Below are 12,924 nucleotides of genomic sequence, written 5' to 3'. Positions count from 1 at the left end.
GTAGTTCGAGCCCTGATTTGAGTTTCAAAGTTGATAGAAGTAATGTCGTGGGACTTCTGCGTAAATAAAAATAAATAAACCCCATAGCATATCTTTATTTTTATTTATAGCCCAACAACACCATATATGCTCAAATATAATAACTAATAATATGTACCAAAGTGTCCTATAGATTGATTATATATTATTTCTATTCATTAAATTACATAGTTACTGAGAAAGAGAACATTTAACTATTCTAACTATCTCTAACAATATTGAAAACTGATTTTCTGATTCTGCAACAATCTGAGCTATTCCTAAAATAGTTGAATATCAGAGTGCGCAACAAACAAGATTAACAAAATAATAAGAATATTATTAAACAAACTAAATGCCGAAACGGTTACATAATCCCAAGAGATTATATTGTGACTGATTTGTTCTCAAACTAAATTACAAGCTCTATTATATATAGTGAAAACTAAAGCAAAATCCTAATCCTTAAAGGATATAGAAAACTCTAATAAACCCTAAATCCTAACCCTTAAAGGATATGGAAAATTCTAATATCCTTGTCCCACAAGAAAACCATAAACAAAAATAAACTAATAACTAATTTTCCAACATCCCCCGTCAAACTCATGGCGGAACATAGACATGAGTTTGCCAAAGTAGATGTGGATACAAGACTCCAAATTCCAGTGCTAATGCCAATGCCGATGCCAATGATGCCAATGCAAATTCCAACTTCCGAACAAACTTAAACAAAAAACCAAAAATCTAACTTTCGCAATGTCACTCGAGTTATCACAGTCCAAGCACTCGAGCAATCATTACGGTCAATAATTACATGCTCCAAACACATGCCCAATATCAAACGTGGGCCCAAAGAAAAAACCAAAAACCAACAATTTCTTCTTGTTACCCGTGTGGACCAAACCAATTTGTCTTTTGTCCCTTTCCATCTTTCTCTTTCTTTTCTTCAATTCGCGCAAAACTAGCACAGGTGCAGATACGGTTCAAGTTACAGACAGCGGGTGTGTGGTGCAGAACAAAAATAAATGCAGGTTTACAGGACTTCAAGGGGAGACGAACTCGAAACTAATACCCAGTAAACTGACAAACAAAACTGATACAAACAAATTGACACTAATCAAGAACAGATTAAATCCTGAAGGATCAAACCTGCTCTGATACCAAGTTGAATATCAGAGTGCGCAATGAACAAGATAAACAAAATAATAAGAATATTATTAAACAAACTGAATGCCGAAACAGCTACATAATCCCAAGAGACTACATCGTGACTAACTTGTCCTCAAACTAAATTACAAGCTCTATTATATATAGTGGAAACTAAAGCAAAATCCTAATCCTTAAAGGATATAGAAAACTCTAATAAACCTTAAATCCTAACCCTTAAAGGATATGGAAAATTCTAATATCCTTGTCCCACAAGAAAACCTTAAACAAAAATAAACTAATAACTATTTTTCCAACAAAAATGATACCATACATCACTGATCACTATAGGGGGCATGCAGTTTTGTTAAATCCTATAGCCCTAAGTCAGAAACAAAAAGATTGAAAACCATAATCGCTAGATCATCACTTAGTCTGATTAGAATTCGAGAGGCTATGTACAAATTAAGAACAAAGATAAAGAATATGATGGACTGCAAGTTCAAACCAACAAAATAATAGAAGAAATATATGAAAAGGAATAGAGTAATTTAAACACAATTATTGCAAATAACGTAAAATCTTAGATATTTAGCTACAATGCTGACGTGTATTTAATACAATGATCATCTTGACAGTCAAATGATAATTATAATAGATACATGTAAATATTGTAATCAGTTCCAAAACGTGGAATCTTATATCCATGTGTATATATATATATGGGTACATACTAACCGATTTCATTTAGCCGTCCTATTTGCCTGTGCATATACCACATGTGAGGACATAATTACTGAATTGGCTAAAGATTTTATATTTGACATTGACTTGGCCATCAACATATTAAGTGCAGTTGATCAAATACTTTGCTGCATTTTTGGAATAGGATCCTCTCCGGATCCTATTTGTGAGGATCCAGAAGATCAATCAATCGTATCCGTTCATCGTATATCGTACGGTTAGAAATTATTTTAAAATTTTAATTTAAAATTAAATATAAATAGTACATAATGAAAACTAATCGCACGACGTACGATAAACGAACACGATTGATTGATCATTCAAATTCCCAAAGAGGATCCGGAAATGATCCTTGTCCTTGGTAAATAAGGAGTTGCAGGGATATGCGTTGAGAGAGGAGAGAGGGGGCCCGTCCTGTCCTCTATATGCTTTGTATAGTTTCTTTTTGTTCAAAATCGCTACGATAAAGCTGTGAACTGTGAACCCACACATAGCTCTGCTCTGGTGATTTAGCTTCAATCCGTTGCCATCGTACGTACTAGTTTTTCAACAAAAGCTTGAATTTTAAGAAATGTATACACGCGCTTTTGAATAAAAAGAATTTCATTGCGTATAGTTTTCTTTTTTTCGGGGACAAATGATTTATCCTTAAAAAGTTTGGGTGCTTTGGCTTTAATCTTGATGGGAGGAAATGAATTGAATTTTATTGCTACTCTACCATGTCATTATGCAGTTACTCCCAGTGAAAAAATAAAGAAAGTTCTAAAGTATTGTAAACAAGAAAATTCTTACAATGAATGAAATAAGAATATGTGTACAAAATTATGATTTTGTGTTAATGAGTGTTTAGGGTTACAATCTTTGTGGTTTATTCTAATATTCCTCTTATAATGTGATCAAATTATGATTAATTTGTCCCATTATGTACTTGATTTGATTTGTTTGACAGAGGTTTCAAATGTTGGCATGTGTCACTTTTGATAACTCATTCAATTTTAATGAGTCATATGTCATGTGTGCAATTCTTAAGATCCATGATGTGCACGTAAGCCATGGCGGATCAAAATTTAATTTGTTGGAACTTTTATTCGACCGAGATTACATGTCCATGTATGAATATTGTTTTAGAGTAATAATTGAAGGAAGTTGAGATTCCATTGCAAACTAATTAGCAATATGGGAAGAAATCCAACTTCTTTGTAAGAAAATGCAAGGTTTGGTAAACTTCCAATGTAAAGACAATTCTTCACATCTTCACAACATATAACAATTCCGTATTTAAACTAAAATAAATAATTCTTTATTATTTCGATGCGTATGTACTGGATAATTTAAGATATAATAAGAAAAGAAGGTATTTTACGCACCCATTTTCTCCTTTTGTACTTGTTTTATTTTTGTCCATTGATTTTTTGAATTCTGCAATACTCGAAGACTAGATAAAAGATATAATAAGAGAGTCAAGTCATTAAAATGACCTCAGCTTATCAGGACCACCATGCATCCATTCCATGATCGACCCCTACCCAACTATTAATTTGGTCTTCAGGTGGTTGGATTTATATAATCATGCAGAGATCTTGTTTGACGAAAGGACACCACGCTTGCATTGTCAAATATATTTCTAGCTAGGTTTCCCTCTGTCGCATAGAGAGGTATAGTTCGTCGCTAGCTAATATAGCTAGACCCATCAGAACGAAATTATTTAGATCACGTTGGAATTAAGATCCTCGCATGATCGCATCCTCTGCTATGTAGTAGTGGTAGTACTTTTTATCTTATATGCGTGATTCGTCGTCTGTCTGTCGAGAGGATCTGTCTAGTCTGAAACAACCAGTTCTAAAAGTAGGTGCAAATTACGATTATGCCCGCGTGTTGGGCTTTGTCATTCCGGCCCAAATCTTTGGGCATGGGACTTTCAAACCCAAAACCCGGCCCACAGTTTTCTTCTGCTTTTCCCTCGCCCTTGACAACTCTCTCTCCTCCCTCATTTCTGCAAACTTCCCTCTCTCTAACTCTCAAATTCTCTCATTCTCTATCTCTAAGCTCCGAGAGCTTCACTCTTGCTCTCACTTCGATTCTCTCACAAACCCTACCCCAAAATCATATATTTGGAATCCTTGAGACTCAAAGAACTCGAATATATCCTTGCATGCATCATCGAAGCACCATTTGATTGATCCACCATTGGAGTAGAGAGTTTCTAGCTTCGAAACTCAAAACCCCAATTTTCTGGCGAAACCCCACGGCTTGCGAGACAATTTACTGCCAACTCCGACCTCGGTCAACCCGCAAATTGGTGCACCGGTTGGAAGTGATCCAGTCCTCCCTAGTTCGAGCGGCTCCCCAAGAGCAGAGTATTTGTGAGTGGACCCCTTCTCAAATTGAATATTTTATAACTATCAGTCTAGAATGCATTTCATATTTCAGGATTTGAACATGTTTTATATTATGCTTTATGGATTTCTATATTAATGGTTTATCAAAATTACTTTCTACTAAAGGTTATGAACTATTGGTTTTATATGTATGAAATTTGGTGGATTTACGAATATGAATTAGCATGGATTTATTTGACAATGTGTTTAGCTTTTGAGCTCTGATGTTTTGGCATGAGTTTTTGAGATATGTTTTTGGTAAATATCTAGTGGGTTATCATATGACACAAACACATAACACGGGTATTTAATCTATGGTCATAGGACACAGTTAAGGATACTTATGTTATACCCCCAGCTTCACTAGCAAAACCAATGTCAGACAGCTTCACTAGCGACGGCTAGTGTCGGTGTGTTATGCTATATATATATTCCTTCTCTGGCGTAACCCAAAGTCCTACAATTTCACCTTTGGGTAATGGGACCTACCATGTTTCTTCACTGGCATAACCCAGTGTCGTACAGCTTCACCTTCGGGTGATGCACAGGTACTGCCTTCAGGCAACTATGATACCCCTAGAGAGTATAGTATTGATGAGATTTATGGATTTGCCTTGGGGCATTTCGATATCATTTTTAGAGATGATTTTACGTCTACAAACATTTCCTGCATGCTAGAGTTTTAGAAAAACCTATATGTAGTAATATATATGTTTTCAAAACAGGGGTTATTATATTCAGAAAGAATTCGGGTTTTCAATATTATTAGTATTAATATAAATTATGGTTCACTCACCTTTTCTGTTTTGCTCCCCCTCAGGACATAGTGACAAGGAGTACGACCCGAGCATCGATGCATTTTCCTACTAGTGACTATGCAACCTTCCATTTGTGTATGATTCTCTTATGATAATTGTAATTTGATTTCTTATCTGCACTCGTACTTTCGTGTAATAGTGTGCTCTAGACATATTTGTGCATCTTTTGTTTCAGATTTGTAATCATTGGACCTTCCGTTGCACTCATGTTTAATTGGGGTCTTATTATTGTCTCCTAGTATTCTTATATTCATAAATCATCGTTTTTGTTATATGGCTTTTGAATTACAGGTTCTCTTACATTCTTGCGTATTTATATATTTATGACTTTCGTCACTCTTGAGTGTCGGTCAGCACGTGTCATCCAGGTATCACTAGTGTCACGGGATGACTCTTTAAGCCTTCCGCCCGTGCGGCACTTAGACTTGAATACCTCGATGAACAAGCTAAGTAAGCCTTCGAAGCCTCGCTTCCCCGGATCGAATCACAAAGAAAGCTAAGATAGCTTGGAGAATGCTAAACTCACTTAGAAGATGGGAGAAAGGAAGCTTTGTATTGAAACTTAAGAGAACTTTACAATTGTTTACAACTCTTGGATGGTTTGGCCAAATGGCCTTACCTCCTATTTATAGGCCTAAGTCACCTCCTCAATGGAGGGTTCTAGAATCCCCTACTTACATCCAAAAATATCTAGCATAGTTCTAGATACAACTTGCCTAATCTAGATTATTCTAGGTGAGGCTTAAATATGTACACTTGTGTGGAATGTTCCGGAATGCCCTAGATTATCTTGAATGCTCCGCCACGTTCTTGATTTCTCCGGGACGTTCCAGAAGCTTCCATGAAGACATGGCTTCATGGGCTTAGATATATGATGTCTTGGGCATTTTCTTTGTTTTTAACACATGGCCCGTGACATCCTCCCCCACTTAAGCCGTCGACGTCCTCGTCGACTCTTGCCTCTCGAATGTCTGAATCAAGTCCTTATATTGCCATAAGGACGTCTCCTTCTCCCATGTTGCTTCGGAGTATGGTAGCCCCTTCCATTTGACAAAGTACTCCACATGCTTTGGTTGTCTTGGTCGCACCACGACACGCTTGGCTTCAATGCTCTCCACTTCTTTGTCAAATGCCTCCGTCATCAAAGGGGGTGCTCGATGAGACTCACCTCGACTTGGTTCCTCATCGTCCGCATGATAAGGCTTCAAGTTGCTCACATGGAACACCGGGTGAAACTTGAGGCGGGGTGGGAGTTCCACAACATACGCGGCTTTGCCAACCTTCTTGATGATAGGGAATGGTCCCTCATATTTTCGCAACAAGCTCTTATGCAAGCCACGAGTACTCTTGTGCTGAGACGCATTGAGCTTCACAAAGACTTGGTCGCCAGTTTGGAACTCCACATTCCTTCGCTTGCGATCCGCCCATTTCTTCATCTTCTTTGAAGCCTTCTCCAAATGAGCTCGAGCAAGTTCGTGGGCTAATTGCCACTCCTTAGCGGTTTTGAAAGCGGCTGGACTATTCCCCGTGTAGCCAGTCACGACCGTGTTCGGGGTCAAGGGTTGTTGCCCTATAGCCAACTCGAACGGACTTTTCCCCGTCGACTCCGAACGTTGCAAGTTATAAGAGAATTGGGCAATATCAGGTAACTTAGCCCAATCTCGTTGATTGGCACTAACATAGTGCCGCAAATAAGTCTCCAACAATGCATTAACCCGCTCCGTTTGTCCATCAGTTTGGGGATGAAAAGCTGTGGAGAAGTCTAACTTCGAGCCAAGTAGCTTGAAGAGCTCCTTCCAAAATCTACCCGTGAAGCGAGCATCTCGATCGCTGACTATCCTTCTCGGAACACCCCAATACTTCACCACGTGCTTTAGAAACAAGCGTGCAGCTACTTCGGCTGTGCACTCCACGGGTGCGGGTATGAAAGTGGCATACTTGGTGAATCTATCGACCACGACGAAGATAGATCCACATCCATCAGACTTGGGCAAATGTGTGATGAAATCCATGGTCAAACACTCCCATGGTCTTGATGGGGTAGGAAGTGGTTCCAACAGTCCTCCCGGTTGCCTTTGTTCCACTTTGTCTTGTTGGCACACAAGACAAGTCTTCACGTATGAATCTACATCATCCCGCATTTGTGGCCAATAATAAGCATCGCTCACCAAAGCCAACGTGCGGTGAGTGCCAGGATGTCCTGCCCACATTGAGTCATGGCACTCCTTAAGGATTTCTTTCCTTAAGCTTCCCCACTTTGGGACATAGATCCGCTTGCCCTTGGTGTATAGCAAGCCGTCCTCAAGCTAAAACCTTCTTGTCTTCCCATCCTTGACAAACTCCACAATGTTCTTGGCTTGGACGTCATGTGATAAACCTTCTCGGACACGGCCCAAGAGATGGCTTTGCGGCTTGAGTACCGTAGCCATTAACTCTACTCGTCTACTTAGAGCATCGGCCACCACGTTCTCCTTTCCTTGCTTGTACTCTAGCTTGTAATCAAACTCCGCTAAGAACTCTTGCCACCTTGCTTGCTTAGGTGTGAGCTTTTGTTGGGTTTGAAAGTAGCTAGTGGCAACGTTGTCCGTCTTGATGATGAATGGGGTACCAAGCAAGTAATGCCTCCAAACTCTAAGGCAATGGACGATGGTGGTCATCTCCTTTTCATGGGTCGTGTACCTCTTCTCGGCATTGTTTAGCTTGCGACTTTCATAGGCTATCGGATGTCCCTCTTGCATCAACACTCCTCCTATGGCAAAGTCGGAAGCATCAGTGTGCAACTCGAATGGCTTACTAAGGTCGGGCAACCTTAGTACAGGCTCCTCCATTAGGGCCTTCTTCAACCTCTCAAAGGCCTCTTGACACCGGTCCGTCCATTCTCATGCCTTGTTCTTCTTAAGAAGGTCTGTTAAGGGTGCTGCTAAGGTTGAATACCCTTTAATGAATCTTCGATAGTAGTTGGCTAGCCCCAGAAAGGATCGTAGTGTTGGTACCTTGGTCGGCGGTTCCCACTCTTGAATGGCCTTGATCTTGCCCTTTTCCATCATAAGTTTCCCCTCCTTTATCTTGTGGCCAAGAAATTCTACTTCTTTTGTGGCAAATGAGCATTTCTCCTTCTTGACATAGAGTTCGTGCTCCCGAAGGGTCTTGAACACTATGCGTAAGTGCTTGACGTGCTCCTCCAATGTCTTGCTATAGACAACGATATCATCAATGTAAACCACGACAAACTTGTCAAGATAAGGATGGAATACCTTGTTCATCAATGTGCAGAATGTTGCGGGGGCATTGGTCAGACCAAATGGCATGACTTTATACTCGAACGATCCATATCTGGTCACCATCGCCGTCTTCGATTCGTCTCCAGGGGCTATCCTCACTTGGTAGTATCCCGATCGAAGATCTAACTTTGTGAAGTACCTTGCTCCACCAAGTTGATCGAATAAGTCGGCGATCAACGGAAGTGGGTACTTGTTCTTGATGGTAATCTTGTTCAATGCTCTATAGTCGATGCACAACCTTAGGCTACCTTCTTTCTTGCGTTGGAACAAGACGGGTGCACCATATGGGGACTTGGAGGGTTGGATGTAGCCAGCATCAAGTAGCTCGTTGAGTTGCTTCCTCAATTCCTCCAACTCGGGTGGCGACATCCTATAAGGTGATTTGGAGGGAGGTTTAGCACCATGCTCCAACTCAATCGCATGGTCGACCTCTCTCCTTGGTGGTAGCTTCTTTGGCAGTTCCTTAGGCATCACGTCCGCAAACTCCACAAGGACGTCTTCCACTTGTTTCGGCAAAGGCATGTACTTCTCCTCCCCTTCATTCAACATTAGGGTTGCAAGAAATGTGGCCTCGCCTTTTTTCCAAGACTTGGCAAATTGAATTGCCGACAAGTGTTGGGTACACTTCTTGGCTTGCCTTTCCAATGGCACCAGGCAAGGTTGTCTCCCGTTGGCTAGGATACAGAAGATATTGTAGAAGGGAATGGGAAAGGCTCGTACCTTGTCCATGAACTCTAACCCAATGACTACGCCATAGTCGTCCATCTTGACTACGGTGAAGTCGATCTTTCCCTTCCATGTGCCAATGTCTACTTGTACATTGCGCGCAACTCCAACAATGGGGGTGGCAGCGGAATTTACCGTCTTCACGCTACCAGGCTCCTTTGTGACTCGGAGGCCAAGCCTTGTGGCTTCCTCCGACGTCATGAAGTTGTGTGTTGCTCCCGTGTCCACCAACACACGCGTCGTCTTGTCACCAGTCTTGACGTCGACGAACAATGATCCTCCCCCAACTTGAGCCTTAGGTTGTGGGAGGGTTGTCTGGATGGCATTCAGTAGACGGATGCATCCCATCGTTGCATCGTTACTCTCCTCGGCCTTGTCCTCCTTGAAGGCCATGGCCTTAAGGGCCTTCTTTTGTGGGCAATCTCGCATCATGTGAGGGCCGTCGCATAGGTAACAAGTGGGTTGCCAAGACTTACCTTTGCTTTTGTCATGCTTATCGGCTTTCTTCTCCTTCGGTTTGCTTGTCTCGGCCTTGTCCTTCGGCTTATGTTCTCCCCCACTTCTCTCATGGTTACCCCTCTTCCCCGTGGACTTGGAATCACCTTGGTGGCTTGATTTAAACTCAATCAAGGATTCGGCAGCGGTAATGGCATCAGACAATGTTTGCACGTGTCTCCTTTGTAGTTCGAGCTTTGCCCAATTTTGCAGTCCACTTATGAAGTACATGAGCTTGTCTTCCTCTAACATGTTGGGCACCTCGAATAACAAGCTCACGAAGGCGTTGACATAGTCTTTGACGCTCCCCGTTTGCTTGAGCCACCTTAGTTTCTCCTTGGCTTCGTACTTGGCATTTTGGGGATAAAAGTGCAACATAAGATCTTTCTTAAATTCATCCCAAGTGGTGAGAGAGAACGTACCTTGCTCAATCTCCATGCTCCGACGACGCCACCACATAAGGGCATTGTCAGCTAAGAACATGGTTGCCGTTGAGATTTTGGACTCGTCATCTTCAAGCTTCAGGTACTTGAAGTATCGCTCCACGTTCCACACGAATGTATCGAGCTCCTTTGCTTCCCTCTTCCCATTATAGGATTTGGGTTTAAAGGAATCTATTACCTTGGAGTCCAACGCCTTGATTTCCCTCGGCCCTTGCACGAATTGCTTCACGACTGCTTCTTTACAAAACGCCACATCTCCCTTAAGTTCCCTTGTGTCCTTTATCTCTTCTTGAAGCGCCACAAACCTTGCCTCTATGTTGTCAAGGTGAACCTGGACTTCCCTCCGCATCTTGTCTGCCATGGTGTTGAGAGCGCCAAGGAGCTCATCTCGTAGCCCTTCCACCAAGCCACGCAATTCATCCTTACCATTGTCCACCATGGTTTGGATTTCCTCCTTGTCGACAACGTCCTCATCAAGTCGAGTATCGAACTCGAGTATGGTTCGTTCCACCTTCTCGAGTCGCTCTTCCATGGTCTCCATCGATGCTTGCAAGTCCTTTAACTTTGGCTTGCTCTTGGCAACGTCTTGGACCTCGGCAGTACGCTCCCTTAGATCGGAGACTCCGGACACCATCTCTCCACTTGCCATATCCTACTTTCCTTCAAGTGATTCACGAGCTTGGCTCTGATACCAGCTGTCACGGGATGACTCTTTAAGCCTTCCGCCCGTGCGGCACTTAGACTTGAATACCTCGATGAACAAGCTAAGTAAGCCTTCGAAGCCTCGCTTCCCCGGATCGAATCACAAAGAAAGCTAAGATAGCTTGGAGAATGCTAAACTCACTTAGAAGATGGGAGAAAGGAAGCTTTGTATTGAAACTTAAGAGAACTTTACAATTGCTTACAACTCTTGGATGGTTTGGCCAAATGGCCTTACCTCCTATTTATAGGCCTAAGTCACCTCCTCAATGGAGGGTTCTAGAATCCCCTACTTACATCCAAAAATATCTAGCATAGTTCTAGATACAACTTGCCTAATCTAGATTATTCTAGGTGAGGCTTAAATATGTACACTTGTGTGGAATGTTCCGGAATGCCCTAGATTATCTTGAATGCTCCGCCACGTTCTTGATTTCTCCGGGACGTTCCAGAAGCTTCCATGAAGACATGGCTTCATGGGCTTAGATATATGATGTCTTGGGCATTTTCTTTGTTTTTAACACATGGCCCGTGACACTAGGATATCTGGGTTGGGACGTGTTATAGTCAGAATTTTTTACGGTACTTTGGAGCATGAGATATTTTGAATGTTTAAACAGCTTAGTTTAGAAATACAAAAATTAAGATTTAACGTTAAAAACACTCGGAGAATGATACTTTGTAGCACTCTAGAAGTTATGTTGTCTAGCCTTTATGTGTGTGTGTGTGTTATGTGTATGTACAATTCTAACTACATGCATGCATGGGGATGTACGTGACTTAGGTTTTAAATGAATTAAGAAGCCCTAGAATTGTAGTTATAGGCTTATAGCTAACTAATTAGCTAGCCATTTTATAAGATCTATCGGTACAAAGATTAACTAGTGTAGGAAACTCAATTTATGTTTAAAAGTGTTTTCCGAAATGATTGGATCAGAAACCACGTTTTCAATTTACGATCTAAATTTCCAAATCGTATTGGATCGGGACACAATTTTCAAATTCTAAATTTTTCATAATTTTCACGTTTCGGATAATCTTGAAAGTTTCATAACATAATTCGGAAACTCATATATTTTATAAGTTTTTGAATACTCTAATTTTTTTTTTATGCATGTAATTTATTGTTCTTTCTAAATATTCGGTAAATGTTTATGTAAAGATTCAAGTAATTTTGTGGTATACTAGTATGGTTATCCATTTTACGGTATAGAAGTATGTTTAATATAAAAACAATGAACAAAATATATCCAAAACTAGTAATAAAATATGAAAGTTGATAACAAATTACATAATTTGAGTAAATAGCTATAGAAATTGGAATATTTTGAAAGTTTTTTTTTTTTGGGATTAAATTTAGAACACTACAGAAAAATTCGGAATTATGAAATTGCTAAATGCATTCAGACTTCCGTTTCAATTTTATGGAAAATATTTGAATTCATATTTGAAATTTTACTGTCGGAAATCGAAGACCCAATCAAACTTTTGCACTCTTATTAAAGATCATCATCAAAATCATCCTTACCAAAAATTAGTCAAGTTGGCAATCGTTTTACTGTTTGATTTTTCTTGTGAAAATTTTCATTAGTTATAGGACAGTTGTTTTTGCCATTTGTTTTGCTATGGTTACATGATTAAATGTTATTTGATTTGACTAATTTTTTGCAAGGATAATATTCAAATGAAGTAATCAATTAACATAAGTATGTAAACAAGAAAAGCTAATAAAATGGTTACAACATTAAAAAAAATTCACACAATTGTAGTAGCATAGCAACCTTCAATCTGTTGAATGTTTTATCATTCCACGTTATAACATAGAAACCTTCTATCGGGTCAAGTTCAGGTCAAATGCTAATATATCATCACCGCTCCATATCTGACTCGAGTTTTCTAAAGAATCCCCAAACCAGCTCCATATCCGTTTACTCCTCCTAACCGCTCCAATCAGGGTTGGGCCTCCGCTAGAAACCAAACAAAAAGGGCTTTTTGCCATCATACTCCTGTCCCTTTCAAAATTGAACTTTAACGAAAAGCTTCCGGTATTATTCACTTTAACGAAAAACCATATTTTTACATTAAAAAATCAATCATGATACTATTTATTTTACCTTTTATTTTGTCCTTATCGTTAAAACTCAAAGTTTTCAAATCATTTTCATTACTTTTCCTT

At 40.1% G+C, this 12,924-nt stretch overlaps 1 protein-coding gene across 1 annotated transcript; it reads right to left on the bottom strand.

The window, feature by feature from the left end:
* Positions 1-5,638: 5,638 nt before the first annotated feature.
* Positions 5,639-10,698, bottom strand: LOC126584441 (uncharacterized). Its single transcript, XM_050248823.1, has one exon. The coding sequence runs from the start codon at positions 10,696-10,698 to the stop codon at positions 7,984-7,986; it is 2,715 nt and encodes a 904-aa protein (XP_050104780.1). The 3' UTR covers positions 5,639-7,983.
* Positions 10,699-12,924: the final 2,226 nt, after the last annotated feature.

Source organism: Malus sylvestris, chromosome 10 (genome assembly GCF_916048215.2).
Source record: "Malus sylvestris chromosome 10, drMalSylv7.2, whole genome shotgun sequence".
Lineage (NCBI taxonomy): Eukaryota > Viridiplantae > Streptophyta > Magnoliopsida > Rosales > Rosaceae > Malus > Malus sylvestris.
Note: the sequence above shows the minus strand (reverse complement) of the source record. Positions and strands in the feature narration are given on the sequence as shown.

Bases quoted from the DNA above. Each gene is read 5' to 3' on its own strand.
- LOC126584441 (XM_050248823.1), bottom strand. From the start codon at position 10,698: ATGGCAAGTGGAGAGATGGTGTCCGGAGTCTCCGATCTAAGGGAGCGT.